This window comes from Coccidioides immitis (genome assembly GCF_000149335.2).
Source record: "Coccidioides immitis RS genomic scaffold supercont3.2, whole genome shotgun sequence".
Lineage (NCBI taxonomy): Eukaryota > Fungi > Ascomycota > Eurotiomycetes > Onygenales > Onygenaceae > Coccidioides > Coccidioides immitis.
Window position 1 is genome coordinate 457,785 of NW_004504309.1, and position 12,779 is coordinate 470,563.

The following is a 12,779-nucleotide window of genomic DNA, read 5'->3' on the forward strand; positions in this document are numbered from 1 at the left end:
TAAGTTCCAATTTCCGTGTACCCCGAAACCGAAATAGCGTGGAATTTCATATCCGAGCTACAATGGTCCTCGCGAGGGGCATTTCACAAATGCAACGGCCATTGGAGAACTGTGGGGAGGTTGAACTGCATATAGGGAGCACAAGGAGGTACTACCGGGAGTGGAGAGGGAAGAATGCTGTCGAATTGAAGACCATGACAGAAAATTTGGCTTTAGACAAAGGGCAACACGAAGCAAAAGGTCCTTCTGCGCAGATTCCGTGAATAATGACAATATATCCGTCTTTGGGGACTGCATTGGTGCGACATGTTGATGTCCAAGGCACGACCAGAGCGTCGAAGTTGGGGATCGTCAGCAAAAGAAGCGCGCCGACGGCGAGCCAGCGCGCAGTCCCGATTTGGGCTAGTGCGACCAGCAGTTACGCGTGACGTCACTAGATGCAAGATTCCGCTAATCCTAAAGAAGAAAGACGTCTAAACTTTCACCAGACCTACAACTATTCAGCACCGCATCTTACTCCACGGGCTAGGGGAAGAACAGCGCGGTTCATTGAAATGGAGGATACGAGGCAGTTAAGAGATGCGTTTGATGCCGCGAATGAATTCCTCTATCCAGTTCTAAACAAAGGCATGAGACCTTTGGCCCATTTGAGTTGAGACAGATGGGAGCTAACAGACTTCTAAGAGCGGATACAGAATTTTCGAGGCGATTCTCTCATCGATATTTTGGATCGAACACTGCCCGCCGATTATTGTCATGATGATACGCCAAGATCTCGCGTTGTACAGCGAACACTGGCTTTACTCAGTAGCATCCACGATGCTTTTGTGGCAGAATCAACCGACCCGGTCCCCGCTAAGCGGGTGCTAGGGAAACAGCAAGACCAGGCTCTAGAGGATGCGAAACGACGCCGGGCTCTCCATGCCCTGCTTGACCTCCTTTCGTTTGAGGGTATATATCCTTCTTTGTCCAGTGGAGTTGGCATCCCGCTAGAGAAGCGTGTCATTTCCGTCCTTCCCGCCGGTGTCATAGCAAAGAATGCAACAAAAGCAAGTGATTCAACACCACAGTATACTCGCATTTTAGACTGTATTATAGGATCCTTGAGTCATATTCTCCAAGATGCGCGCCCGTCAATCCAACCTATTATCCTTGGACGGATTTTGCCTGACTTAGTTTGTGGGACTGCCGAATTAGCTTTCAACTCGAAAGATCTACCGTCACATAAAATCGATTCATACAAGAGATTGTTGAATGATATCATTGACAAGTATGGTTATCTCCCAATTTTGCAGGCCAGGTGTTTAATGCCATCGTAGATGTTCCACGCCATCGCTGTTGCCGGTGCTATCATCCCTGCTCCAAGAAAGTACAGCACCTTGGTTTAAGGCCTGCATCTCTTCACAGCTTTCCCAAATACCATTGCGAAAAGATGGTGTGTTTCAAATAATTTTATTTCTTGCTTCTCAATTTGCACCAACACTGGGTCAAAGCACCAAAGACCCTTCCGCTGGAGGGCCACCGATTACGGTCCAGGCAATCATGCAGTCCTCCCGGTTGCTATCATTGGTACCGCAAGGCAGCACCCCTGAGGAATATTTTAGCAACGTTGCACCCAAACTGCTAGCTCTACTTGATGGAGAAGACCCTGATATGAAGAAAACGTCCTCTTATGTAATCGGGAATGGCATTCTTGGAAAACGAGCATATGGCTCTCCTGGGGCCATTGGCTTTATCATTTTCGCCCAGCCCATCCTTGACACGTTCCATGGCAAAATCTCCCAGCCTGTCACAACTTGGATGAGACCATTCTCCCTGGATGGCTCTGCTGATCCAGAGATAAAGACCGGGGATTTTGACGGCATCATCATTGTTCCTGAGTGCAAGCTACTGTTAGCATTAGAAAGACTGACCGCCTTGGCGACATTACATCCAAGTCCCGGCCTTCTCAAACGATTAGTCAACCCAGCCTTGTTGCCTCTTTGGGGATTACAATGCTACGCCAAAGAGCACCAGAAGCGCTCACTAGAAGAGAAGGTGAGCACTTTACTACAAATGTTTTTTAGCGTATCCGCTAGCATTACGAGGCTGGTCAAGCTTGCGGATAACATTCTTTGGGATGGCCCAGAAGCCTGGGTCTATGGGGCCGGCGAAGAAGGTGGTGTTTCGATTCGGAAACGTGAAAATCGTGAGCCGTGTGGGCCTAATATCCTCTCGATAATCCAAAATCTAGATGGACGTGTCGATAGTTTTCTACAGCTGTTAGCTGCAGATCCACAAAAAGAAGAATTTGTGGGCGATGTCTTCCTTCATGTAAGCCGACAATGGCTGTTTAGTGAATCAATGGGTGAGGATGGAGGTTGTCCTCAGCCACACAGGGAACAAGACAAATTGCAGCCCGAGTTACGAAAACTGGTCAGCGCGAAAATTGCGGAGAAGCTCTTGGATCAGTTCAAGGAATCTCTATCTCGCCATCCTATCAAGGTTCTGGAACTTATAAGACAGCTAATCGAAAGTGAAAAGAATCGCGCTAGCACGCTCAGGACAAACGCTCAAGGCAGTGAGAGCATATCTCTCCAGGCACTTGGGAGTATTGTAGAGGCAGAATCAGCTGTGGGTAGCGATCCGGACTCCAATATCACCGGAGTTTCCGAATCTCTATCACCGGCATTCAGTCTCCTCTCGACAATCCTCGCTTCTCCCGACTTTCAAGTATCGGATTCAATATCCCTAATTCTTAGAAACTTGAAGTTCGACATAGATTATCTTCTACCGCGACTCCCATCCGCCCTTGTACAACCCGCAACCACATCTTCTATGCTCCTCGAAATCACCCTTTCCGACCCCGATCAACGCCAGACAAAACCAACACTTACTTTTCCTGGCATCTCTGATCTTGAAAGCCACCGCCAGGCGATAAATAATATCTTTTCCCCGTTGGCCCCTGTTCAAGCCGAAGGTCTCTCAACGCTATCTCAGCTAATTGACAAAGCGTCTCCCGTCCTGGATATTCCTGCAACTCTCACGCTTCTTCTTTCCGTATTAACAGCTAGCGATGAGTCTGCTGCTACCGACGAGTTTCTTTATCTCAATGTGATCAAACTCATCGGATCCCTGGCGTCCAAGCACCCACGTACTGTGATAAAAACCCTCGCCGAGCGTTATGCTGATCGCAGCGAGGAGTCGACCCTCGACCAGCGACTCAAAATCGGCGAAGCACTCCTCAGAACAATTCAAAATCTAGGGGGTGCATTAGTAGGAGATGCTGCCAGGGTCCTCGGAGATGTCATGATCGAGGTGGCCAGCAGGAGGGGAATTAAGCTCAAAGCGAAGGATCAACGGGGAAAAGGCATAAAGAAGAGCCCACCGGCGAAAAACAGTGAAGAATTGAATCAAAACATCACGAAGCTTATGAACCAAATTAACGAAGATGTGGATTCTGAAACGGAAGATCCAGTTAAAGAAGCCTATTTTAGCAGAATTATCCACGCATGGGAGGCTGGGGCTACAACAGATACTGCCCCAGATGATCTACGTGCCCGTGCTTCCGCGATATCAATCCTCGCATCTGCGATCCAGACAAACCTAGCCGGTCTAGGTCCAGCATTAGCATCTTCCTCAATAGATCTCGCGATATCCACTCTCACCCTCGAATCCGATGAAGGAAGCGCAATTCTACGACGTGCAGCAGTAATATTGCTGCTTGACTTGATTAAAGCCCTTGACGAAGCTAGAGAGTCGGGGAAGGATCTCGGCTTCGGCCTATCGGTAACTGCAACATCATCCTCTATATATCCCGCCAGTCACCAATCCGGATCCGAACGTACTACAATCGGCAATGTTCCCGATATCCTCCGCGCGCTGAACTTCGTTGAAAGCAGAGAGACTGATACGATTGTACGTGGTCATTTACGAGCTCTAATCGAGAGTTTGGAGGCCTGGCTCGAAAAGTCGCTACTTTGGGGAATTCGCACTCAACAGAGCCTGATGGAACAGCCCAGGTTTGAATTGGGGGATCGGCTGGCAGGGTTAGATATCCACCCTTTGTCCAGTACAGAAAAATATGGGAGAACAGGAGAACATCCCAGAATTGAGGAGATTGAGTAGGCTAGAATAAATAAGTGAAAAATATCAAAGGGAGTAACTGTGCTTTTGTGCAGCAAAGAATTGGCTACCTTCATAATACCAATGGCTTCGTTAAAATTATGTTCAAAAGGATAATATCTTAAATTTCATATATCTAGCACTAACCACTAGTTAATTACCCTTTTGAATACCACATTTTTTGGGGGGAAACATCCATTTGATAACATGTCATCTTCCAGTCCCTTTTTCTAACTCCCGTCCCAGGGTTTTTTACCTATGAGGAATGGTGCAATTTCATCACTCTGGCTTAGAGAAATGCCAAAGTAGATGCTCAGCACGGAGCGAAATCAATGACTTTCAGCCCTAATTTTCATGTTCAGCAATCCCGCCTCAACACCGTTCACCCCGAACGGCCAGTAAAATGCAAGCTCTGCTGGGAAGTAAAAAATCCGTAACCTATAAATTGCGCCTTGAAATCAAATTCGATGTCGAAGCGAAGTGATTTTGTGAGAGGAGGGAGGTGGTTAGGTAACGATTTACGGCCCACCGCGTCCTCTTCCGCGACCTCCTTGCCAACCGCCTCGGCCGCCGTACCCACCGTTTCCACGTCCCCAGCCGCCGCCACGACCTCCTCGAAAGCCTCCCCGACGACCGGAATGAGCGGGCTCCGATTTTCGGCGATCGTTGGCCTGTCTGATAGCTGCTTCTTGTTCAGCACGCTCTTCTTCAGATTGCTCAAATGGATTTGCGATGCCTAGCATTTCGCAGAATCGAGTGGTCTGGGGATTCAAGTACTCGAACGGCTGCTCAGGAGTGGTGACAGGAACAGAGGGTTCATAGACAGGTGCTGTGATGGTGAAGTTGTGTGGAACAACCATCTTGCCTTCCTTGACAATATTTTCTTCAACCCAGGCCTCAGCATCAATGATTTTTGGTTTATAAAATGCGCTCCCTTTGTCAATGAGAACTTGCGACTTCTTCCCTACCACGAATCCCTCAGCAAAAACACGTGTGATCGCAAGCCATTCCTTATCATATTTAAGTTGGTATGGACGTTGTTCATCAGTGTGGTCGCTTTCAGACACAGGAAATATCTCGAGCAGCTCCAGGAATTTTCTGTGCGGCTCACATTTGTCCAGAGCCAAAAATTGGGTTGCCTTGTTTGTAATACCCCCCGGAAGCTCTTCCTCAGCTATGGCCTTGTCCTGTGTTTTGTCACGTTTTTGAAAACTGGCTGGCAGTTGTTCACGAAGTTCATCTGAGACTCCATCAAATTGTGCAGGTGGCATGGGCATGGTAGCTGTAGTTTCCAATTGGGTGGAAAAGCTTTGCTTTGTGATAGAGGCATCAAGAGCTTCGTTTGGTGTCTCAGCCGTTTCTGATGCAGATTCCATCTCAAGATCTATTTCGTCTGCATTTTTTACAGGAGAAGGGGCAGTCTCTTTCTGAACTTGGTTAATTTCATCCTCAGCTTTGGTTCTCACAACGTCTGAAACTTCTCGCGAGAGGCCATCATCAGTAACAACTTTCTTCCAGGTCACCTGATAGTCAATATTGGACTTAGGTTTTTCGATTTCCCCAGCATCGACACGACGTCTAAACTCATCCGCAGCTTTCAAATATTCGGCATTTTCTTCAGCTTCCCTTTTTGAGGCCACCTCATAAAATCCTCTCCAGGCATTTATACGGTCCTGTTCACTGCTCTGAAGCTGAGTGTTATAAGTAACAGGTCGCCTGTCAGAGTATGCTGCGGCGCCTGGAGTCATCATCTGAGGTCTTCTGACGCACGCTTGCATTGGCTTCGCCATAACTTCCTCAGGTTCTGGATCTTTGGCGGGATCTTTCATGCGCGACTGCTGTGATTTCGTGTCAATGTTGTGAGCATTAACTGCTCTAGGAGGAGAATAGGCCTTATGCTCCAGGGTGGAAGTGTATTTCACATGCAAGTGTGCAGAAAACCAATGAGCTGGTCGCAAGCGGTCAAGAACATATCGCACTGCGGGACTTCCAAGCTTTCCAGACTCTGCATCTTTGACAAAATGAGGCTTTCTGCGGAATAGATCATCGACATCACCAGTCCATTCAATAGCCTGCGGCCAATCGTGACTAATTCCGATGTCAACTTGTGTGCGAACTTGGAGTAACTTGCGGACGTCGATCTCCCTAACATGATAGATAGAACGTAATGCGTCATCGCCATATGGCAACCTTTCAAAATGCTGGCGGCGATAGTCATAGCCTTTCCAGATTCCCGACATCCCGGCAATTCTCAAGGGTCCGCATCGAATGACATTTGCGGCGCCAAGGTAATAAATATTGGGTGCGACCCAACCTCCATAATATAGCTCGAAAAGATGATTGCTTGCTTCGTGATTGCCTCCCACGAAGATAGTCAGATAAGGTGCGACTCGAGCACCGCTGTAGTACTCATGAAAATCACCAATTTTCTTATATTTTGCTGGAACAGCCATGCAAGCCATGTCATTGGAGTTTCTGACAGCCTGTAGATAAATGTTAGTCAGGGCAACAGCAGGGAATAGAGCACTTGACATAGACGTGGTCTCACTTGAAAATCACCCCCAATAATAACCAAATCCACACCATCCCAACCCTTGGCCTCAGCCGATTTCTTTACTGAGTCATAGATCTCATGTAGTTTTCCATGTCCCTAAGCAGGTCAGTTTTACTGTAGTTGATGTGCTGCTCCAGTGATAAGAACAAGCGTCGCAACAAGAAAAAGCAGGCTGAGGGTAGCAAAAGGAACACTCACGCATCCTTCTATAGCAAGGCGAAAGCCCTTCTGTGTTGGCAGATCAGATGCCATAGTGGTTTGTCGACAAAGTGACGACGACTGATGCAAGGATTTTCTGCTGTGGCGCGTCAAGTAGGTTGGTGACGACGAACGACAATATTTTCGGAAGGTTAAGACCAGAGAGAATGGGTGGTTTAAATAGATGCGAGGATGATACTTGAAGAAAAGTTGATCAAAGAGATTTGCACGCGAATGAACCACCCTGAGCATGTTGTGAGCGATAAAGTGAGGATTAAGTAGAGCGCGGGAAGCTCTGTTGGTGGTTTTGATGTTTCTCACTTGATCGGCCGTCTCCCCCTTCTCAACTGACCATATCAAACTCACACTGTCTTCCCTACATACATCTCTCTCCTTTCTACGGAGTACGCTCCTTCCAGTGCTAATTCCTACCTACCGCTACTTTTAGCGGACAGTCTATCACTACCTACCATGAGCCATATGGCTGCACGACTGGAATTTCTAAAGAAGTCAGCTCTGATGCTGGCGTCTGACAGCCCATCAACATCTGCCCATCTTTTGGCAGCTCACAACTGTGTCCTCTATGAGCTGTCAAAGCCAATGTCTTTCAGTCAGAAAAGAGAATACTGTCCATCATGTGGGAGTATTTGTCTTCCAGCTACAACTTGCACAGTTTCTACCCGTGCCAGGGCTCCAAAGGGCGCAAGGCGTGGAAGGATGCCACCCACAAACGACAAGGAATCATGTGCTGTCTACAACTGCCTGCGCTGCCATCGCCAAACTGTCCAGCCGTTTAAAAAAGCAAAACCTAACCGGCCAGGGGGCAGAATCGCGGCTGATACCTCAGCACTTAATTCGTTACAACCTACAAGCCAGACCGAGACATCGGCCCCGGAGCTCAATGTTGCTGCTACGCTTAGCTCCGCTAAGATGAAAAGCAGTTCGGATAATGCGAGCAGTAAGAACAGAGCCAAGGCTCGCAAACAACAAGGCCTCTTAGCAGCTCTCGCAGCGAGCAAACAGACCTCGCAGCCCTCGCCGTCGACATCCCTTGATCTGCTCGACTTTTTACAGCCCTAAGCCCTACTTTCCCAAAATAGCACGGAAAAATTGTTTGTCCCGTTTCAGTCCAAAAATGTTTTAGTGCGGGGCCTGACGATAAGGCTAAACTTAATATGTGCTAGTGCGGGGAGCATCCCAGAAAGAATTGGAATGTTTCTCCAAACTGAACTTTTTTTTTTGGCCGAAGAAAAAGCACCGCGACACTTATTGAGAAAAGGAAACAACCTGGACCTGTCAGTTGCCGTGGGCATTTTAAGGGTTATTCTCTAAGAACCCTCATCTCCATTGGTTGTTATCTTTCCCTTCCAAGCAATTTTTCCCCCAAAGACAACCGCGTATAACCAAGAGTTCAATTCGACCGCGCGTTTGATAGCGCCTTCACTTAGCCTTAGAGACCAGAATCATGGCAAATAGCGAAAGCGCAGCCGTCGCGAAAACATCCGCAGGGCTCCAGGAAGATTCTACGCAGCATCTATCCGCTAAATTAGAAGAAACGTCCCTGAACAAATCTGGAAAGGAAGAAGGAAAGGATGAAAATGAAGACGATGTCGGGCCCATGCAATTGGAAAGTTTATGTATGAATTGCCATAAGAATGTAAGTCGCGAAAGTTTCCCTGGCCATTTGGTCCTTTGAGGCTGACATTCACCGGGTTCTAGGGTGTGACCAAAATCCTCCTACTTCGCATCCCCTTTTTCCGAGACGTCCTGTTAGAGTCATTTGAGTGCCCTCACTGTTTTTTTAAGAATAATTCAATCAAGGCTGCCGGCCAGATCCAAGAACAAGGTTCGCGGTACACCCTAGAAGTCGAGTCCCCCAGAGATTTCGAGAGGCAGGTTATCAAAAGTGATTCGGCAGTCTTTCGTCTGGAGACTTTGGGAATAGAAATGCCCAAGGGCGATGGGCAACTCACCAATGTTGAAGGAATATTATCGAAGATTCTCGAGCAGCTTGAAAGCGATCAGCCTGCGAGAAAGATCGCTGACCCGGAACTCTACCAGTCCTTGGAAACCGTTATTCAAAAGTTGAAGAAAATGGTTCATCGTGAAGCATTTCCTTTCACCATCTCACTCGATGACCCATCAGGCAACTCCTGGATCGCACCTGCACCCCATGATGAAGGGAACAAATACCAACGGAAGGATTACCGCCGGACTCGTGAGCAGAATGAAGAATTGGGTATTGGAGGAGGGGAAGAAACAGGAAACATGATGGTTTCTGCGGGTGATCCGAATGATCTCGATATCATAGACGGAAAGGTGTACAGTCTTCCCGCCGAGTGTCCTGGCTGCACGAAAGTATGCTCGGTAAATATGCAGAAGGTGGATATTCCCCATTTTAAGGAAGTATTCATTTGGAGTACGGTATGCGATCATTGTGGTTATCGAACAAATGAAGTAAAGACAGGTGGGGCTGTTCCAGAGAAAGGCAGACGCATTACCCTCCAAGTTGAGGGTATTAAAGATCTCTCTCGCGATATCCTTAAGTCAGATACCTGTGCCGTTGCAAGCGAAGAGCTCGACCTTTCCGTGCAGCCGGGCACCCTTGGTGGTCGGTTTACTACCGTTGAGGGCCTTTTAACCCAAGTCCGCGATCAGCTTCATGGTCAGATCTTTGAGATTGGCGATGAAGACCTGGCTCCGGGTGACTCGATGGCTGCTGAGGAGCGATCAACCTGGGAACGATTTTTCAGCAGGCTCGATGCCGCTATTAAGGGAGAACTTAAATTCAAGATTTTACTTGAAGATCCTCTTGCAAACAGTTACGTCCAGAACCTCCATGCACCGGATCCCGACCCTCAGTTGCATATTGAAGACTACACTCGGACAGACGAGGAAGAAGATGAACTTGGATTGAAAGATATGAAAACTGAGGGCTATGAAGAGGACAATCAAAAGGATGAAGCATCATGATCTCGTGTGTAGACACTGTCTTGAGTTCCCTCTCTCCTTTGTGATGTGTATTAATGAACTGGAATGACCCATTTTTTTTTAACGCGATACAAAATCTGAAGCTAGAATCCCGAAAAGGTGGCATTATCCTTTTGCTCATTGCGTTCTGGGATAGAACGAAAGATGATTATTATTTTCTTGCACCCTGCTTGGCATAGTTTATACGCTCTAATCAGATAGAATTGGCCAGATGTAAATGTACAGATTCATCCAGCTTGATAAATTAGCTATCCACAGAATGCGTGTTATTCGGACAAATTTTAAAGAAGCCAGGCCTTTGAGAACTGATCTTTGATCAGTCTAGCACGAGAAAGGGTCTTTTGTTTTTGAAAGCCCCAGGCATAATTTTCTTGGTTGACCTGACGGCGGATACGAGAATTGATCCGGTCTTCGCTCCCAACCCGAGACGAAGGAGTGGGCTAGGCGAAACCCAACGGCTCGGCAGAGAGCGTCATGTCCAGATCAAGATCGTGACTTCCCGAAGGGAGGATGCAAGGAGGAACCTTTTGTACGGATATTCGCTGGCTGTCAACCGGGTTTCCGTCCAAATGACCAAAGAAACACTGGAATATTTCAATCCAGGGTCACCGGGGGCCCATTATATTTTTCCAGAACCGCTGGCCGCTCATTCCGCAAACGGATTTGCATGGATTGTCACCCTTTCAATCCCAATTCGCTCCCATTCCGCATCCTGCTCCACTTCTGCTTTTTCTTTCTTCTGGTTCTTCCCAACATCACCCGGCTGTACGACCCTCCCTTTCTTATCAATCTTCACCTTCGCGTTTTCCAACTTCGTCAATGTATCGTGCTCCTCCCCTTGTTCCTTGGAACCCAGACCTAGAACCTTCCCAAAGACAGTACTCTTCCCATCAAGATGAGACGCGGGGGCAAATGTGATGAAAAACTGACTGCCGTTGATGTGCTTTGTCTCCGAACCCGTTGTGCTCTTTTTAACGGCTTTGCTCGCCATGCTGAGGATTCCACGGGCATTGTGTCGGAGGGACGGAAGGTGGATTTCTTGCTCGAGGGGCTCTGGGTGGTGAATTGATGCTCCGCCCTTGGGGATTTCGAATGGTAACGAAGGTCGTTCGGGGGGTAATTCGGAATCGGTGGAGGGCAGGGAGAGAGATATGTCGCCGCCTTGGATCATAAAAGAGGGGATCAGGCGGTGGAAGGGGGTGTCGTTGTAGGCGCCTGAGGCACATAGGGCTAGGAAATTCTGGCTTGTGGTTAGCTTTTAGAGTCAAGCAAATAGAGTAAAATAACAACAAGTAAAACCGCTGGAGAGGGAGTTGTGAACGCGACGGACTAAATGTAAATGGAACATACCTCGGCGGTCCTGGGGACAGCTTCACAGAATATCTCTACCTTGAGGTCGCCATGGGTGGTATGGAGCTGGTACAGATGCGGTTAGATGTCAACTGATGCCGCTTCTTGGGTCAGATAAACTTGGTTAAATGCGATGCTCACCGTGACAGACATTGTAGTGCAGGCTCCCAGGCAGTCATCAGGAGTCCGAGCTCCGCAACAATGCTCACCGTCGCGTCGTCGTCGTCGTCGTCGTCTTCCAACCATTTCCCCCCGGCACTCCGCGCCCGCCAGCCTGCATCTCTCGCCGATCACGTGGTTTAGACGCCGGCCGGGACCGTTTTGTTCCCCCAGCCTTGCAGCCACCAACGACGCCGCCGGCCGCCTCTCCTCCAGCGTGCTCCAATCGCGAACAGTGGACAATTCCCGCATTTCTCAGATCCTTGGCGCATCGCATATGGGGAGCATACGGAGTAGACGGCAAAGAGCGGCCTACCTCCAGCACGCATTCAGGAAAATGTTTGTTTCTTGCTACTCCTGCTCTTAAGGAGATACTTCACACCCATCCCTAGGAGTTGCGGTCGGATTCTCTGGGCCCTTGGACTCCATAGTTAATTCCTTGGTATGTACAGAGTATATAGAGTACAGAGTACAGAGTAATATATATGCAGTTGTCTTGAAACAATGTGGTTTTCCGGCAAGGTACAGCAACAATATGTGAGTATGTAGAGTGATCCAGAGCCTTAAAAAACCGTGACCCAGGGGATGACGTGGAGCTGCACGCACAGAGTCCACCGCCTAGAATTTACGCAAGAGTCAACAACAAAGTTAGTTACAGAGCTGCTAGCTTTGTTTATCCCGTCCCCTGGATGGAATAGTAACTGCCAAACACATTGTGGCGGCCAGCCAGAGTTGTACGAGAGTTTGGCACATTTAACCATATTAACTAGTTAACCAGTTAGTCCTCGGGTTTTGCCGCCCGGAAAGCGACCACCAAAAACATCTTGTCATCGTCATCATCACTCTATCAGATTGTTAAAAATTCGCAGGTTGGCCAGGCCAACAGGGACTCGTCAACTAAGTTAATCCGTGTGGGCCACCGGTCGTTTTCCTACCAAGTTACTACGGGAGTACTGCGTACGGGGTACGAATTTCCAATTGCAACCCCTGCCGTTCCATTATCCCTGGAAGAAGGCTGCTGCCAAAAGAGGTGCCGGTCAGACAAAAAATATCTTCGGCGCACACATCTGCTGCAGATGCTCCCAAGAGTGTCGTCTCCATCGCACTGCGTTTGATCCCTACGCAGACTCCCTATGATGCTTGTTTCCTCGCCGACATTTCCTGGTTACCTCTGAATCCGTCGAACCCTGAGCCGTTTCGACCATACCTACCCGCCCCCGTTCGCGTCTCCGCACTAAAGAGCGACCCTTGACTTAGCTCCTCCTCGTGCGCTGGAGCCAACGTTCACCCACACGCAGGGATAGCCTCATGCACCACGGTCGCCAGAACAGTTGATCATATTAATAAAGTTCAACAGCAGTCTCAGTTCGCGACGCGCATCCCTATCTCCGGCTCATGGTGGCTTAAGAGGAACCTCTGGTTC

General features: G+C 48.4%; 6 protein-coding genes across 6 annotated transcripts; 4 read left to right on the plus strand and 2 right to left on the minus strand.

Annotated features, from left to right (window-relative positions):
• The first annotated feature begins 538 nt into the window (after nt 1–538).
• On the plus strand, nt 539–4,292 carry CIMG_09716 (uncharacterized protein). The gene is made up of 3 exons (XM_001240094.2): nt 539–627; nt 685–1,270; nt 1,320–4,292. The coding sequence occupies exons 1-3, from the start codon at nt 555–557 to the stop codon at nt 4,105–4,107; spliced, it is 3,447 nt and encodes a 1,148-aa protein (XP_001240095.1). The 5' UTR covers nt 539–554; the 3' UTR covers nt 4,108–4,292.
• A 330-nt stretch (nt 4,293–4,622) lies between these two features.
• On the minus strand, nt 4,623–6,910 carry CIMG_09715 (RNA lariat debranching enzyme; the record flags this gene model as incomplete). Its single annotated transcript, XM_001240093.1, has 3 exons — nt 4,623–6,587; nt 6,653–6,754; nt 6,857–6,910. 3 exons carry the CDS (start codon nt 6,908–6,910, stop codon nt 4,623–4,625), a joined length of 2,121 nt encoding a protein of 706 aa, XP_001240094.1.
• Nucleotides 6,911–7,213: 303 nt separating this feature from the next.
• CIMG_09714 (uncharacterized protein) lies at nt 7,214–8,347 on the plus strand. Its single transcript, XM_001240092.2, has one exon. The coding sequence runs from the start codon at nt 7,328–7,330 to the stop codon at nt 7,934–7,936; it is 609 nt and encodes a 202-aa protein (XP_001240093.1). The 5' UTR covers nt 7,214–7,327; the 3' UTR covers nt 7,937–8,347.
• CIMG_09713 (ZPR1 zinc finger domain-containing protein) lies at nt 8,122–10,091 on the plus strand. Its single transcript, XM_001240091.2, has 2 exons — nt 8,122–8,513; nt 8,576–10,091. Exons 1-2 carry the CDS (start codon nt 8,322–8,324, stop codon nt 9,827–9,829), a joined length of 1,446 nt encoding a protein of 481 aa, XP_001240092.2. The 5' UTR covers nt 8,122–8,321; the 3' UTR covers nt 9,830–10,091.
• Nucleotides 9,959–11,413, minus strand: CIMG_09712 (peptidyl-prolyl cis-trans isomerase 10). The gene is made up of 3 exons (XM_001240090.2): nt 11,339–11,413; nt 11,198–11,263; nt 9,959–11,087 (listed from the first exon to the last, which is right to left on the minus strand). Exons 1-3 carry the CDS (start codon nt 11,348–11,350, stop codon nt 10,494–10,496), a joined length of 672 nt encoding a protein of 223 aa, XP_001240091.1. The 5' UTR covers nt 11,351–11,413; the 3' UTR covers nt 9,959–10,493.
• Nucleotides 11,414–11,860: 447 nt separating this feature from the next.
• Nucleotides 11,861–12,471, plus strand: CIMG_12966 (uncharacterized protein; the record flags this gene model as incomplete). Its single annotated transcript, XM_001240089.2, has 3 exons — nt 11,861–11,897; nt 11,939–12,003; nt 12,139–12,471. 3 exons carry the CDS (start codon nt 11,861–11,863, stop codon nt 12,469–12,471), a joined length of 435 nt encoding a protein of 144 aa, XP_001240090.2.
• Between the last annotated feature and the right edge of the window lie 308 nt (nt 12,472–12,779).

What these genes read in the sequence shown, in the direction of transcription:
- CIMG_09712 (XM_001240090.2), bottom strand. An exon ending in CTGTCCCCAGGACCGCCGAG is followed by an intron (nt 11,088 to 11,197) that starts GTATGTTCCATT and finishes ACCACAAGCCAG; the next exon opens with AATTTCCTAGCCCTATGTGC.
- CIMG_09716 (XM_001240094.2), top strand. Translation starts at nt 555, where the DNA reads ATGGAGGATACGAGGCAGTTAAGAGATGCGTTTGATGCCGCGAATGAA. An exon ending in CTATCCAGTTCTAAACAAAG is followed by an intron (nt 628 to 684) that starts GCATGAGACCTT and finishes CAGACTTCTAAG; the next exon opens with AGCGGATACAGAATTTTCGA. An exon ending in TTGAATGATATCATTGACAA is followed by an intron (nt 1,271 to 1,319) that starts GTATGGTTATCT and finishes ATGCCATCGTAG; the next exon opens with ATGTTCCACGCCATCGCTGT.
- CIMG_09714 (XM_001240092.2), top strand. Translation starts at nt 7,328, where the DNA reads ATGAGCCATATGGCTGCACGACTGGAATTTCTAAAGAAGTCAGCTCTG.
- CIMG_09713 (XM_001240091.2), top strand. Translation starts at nt 8,322, where the DNA reads ATGGCAAATAGCGAAAGCGCAGCCGTCGCGAAAACATCCGCAGGGCTC. An exon ending in GTATGAATTGCCATAAGAAT is followed by an intron (nt 8,514 to 8,575) that starts GTAAGTCGCGAA and finishes ACCGGGTTCTAG; the next exon opens with GGTGTGACCAAAATCCTCCT.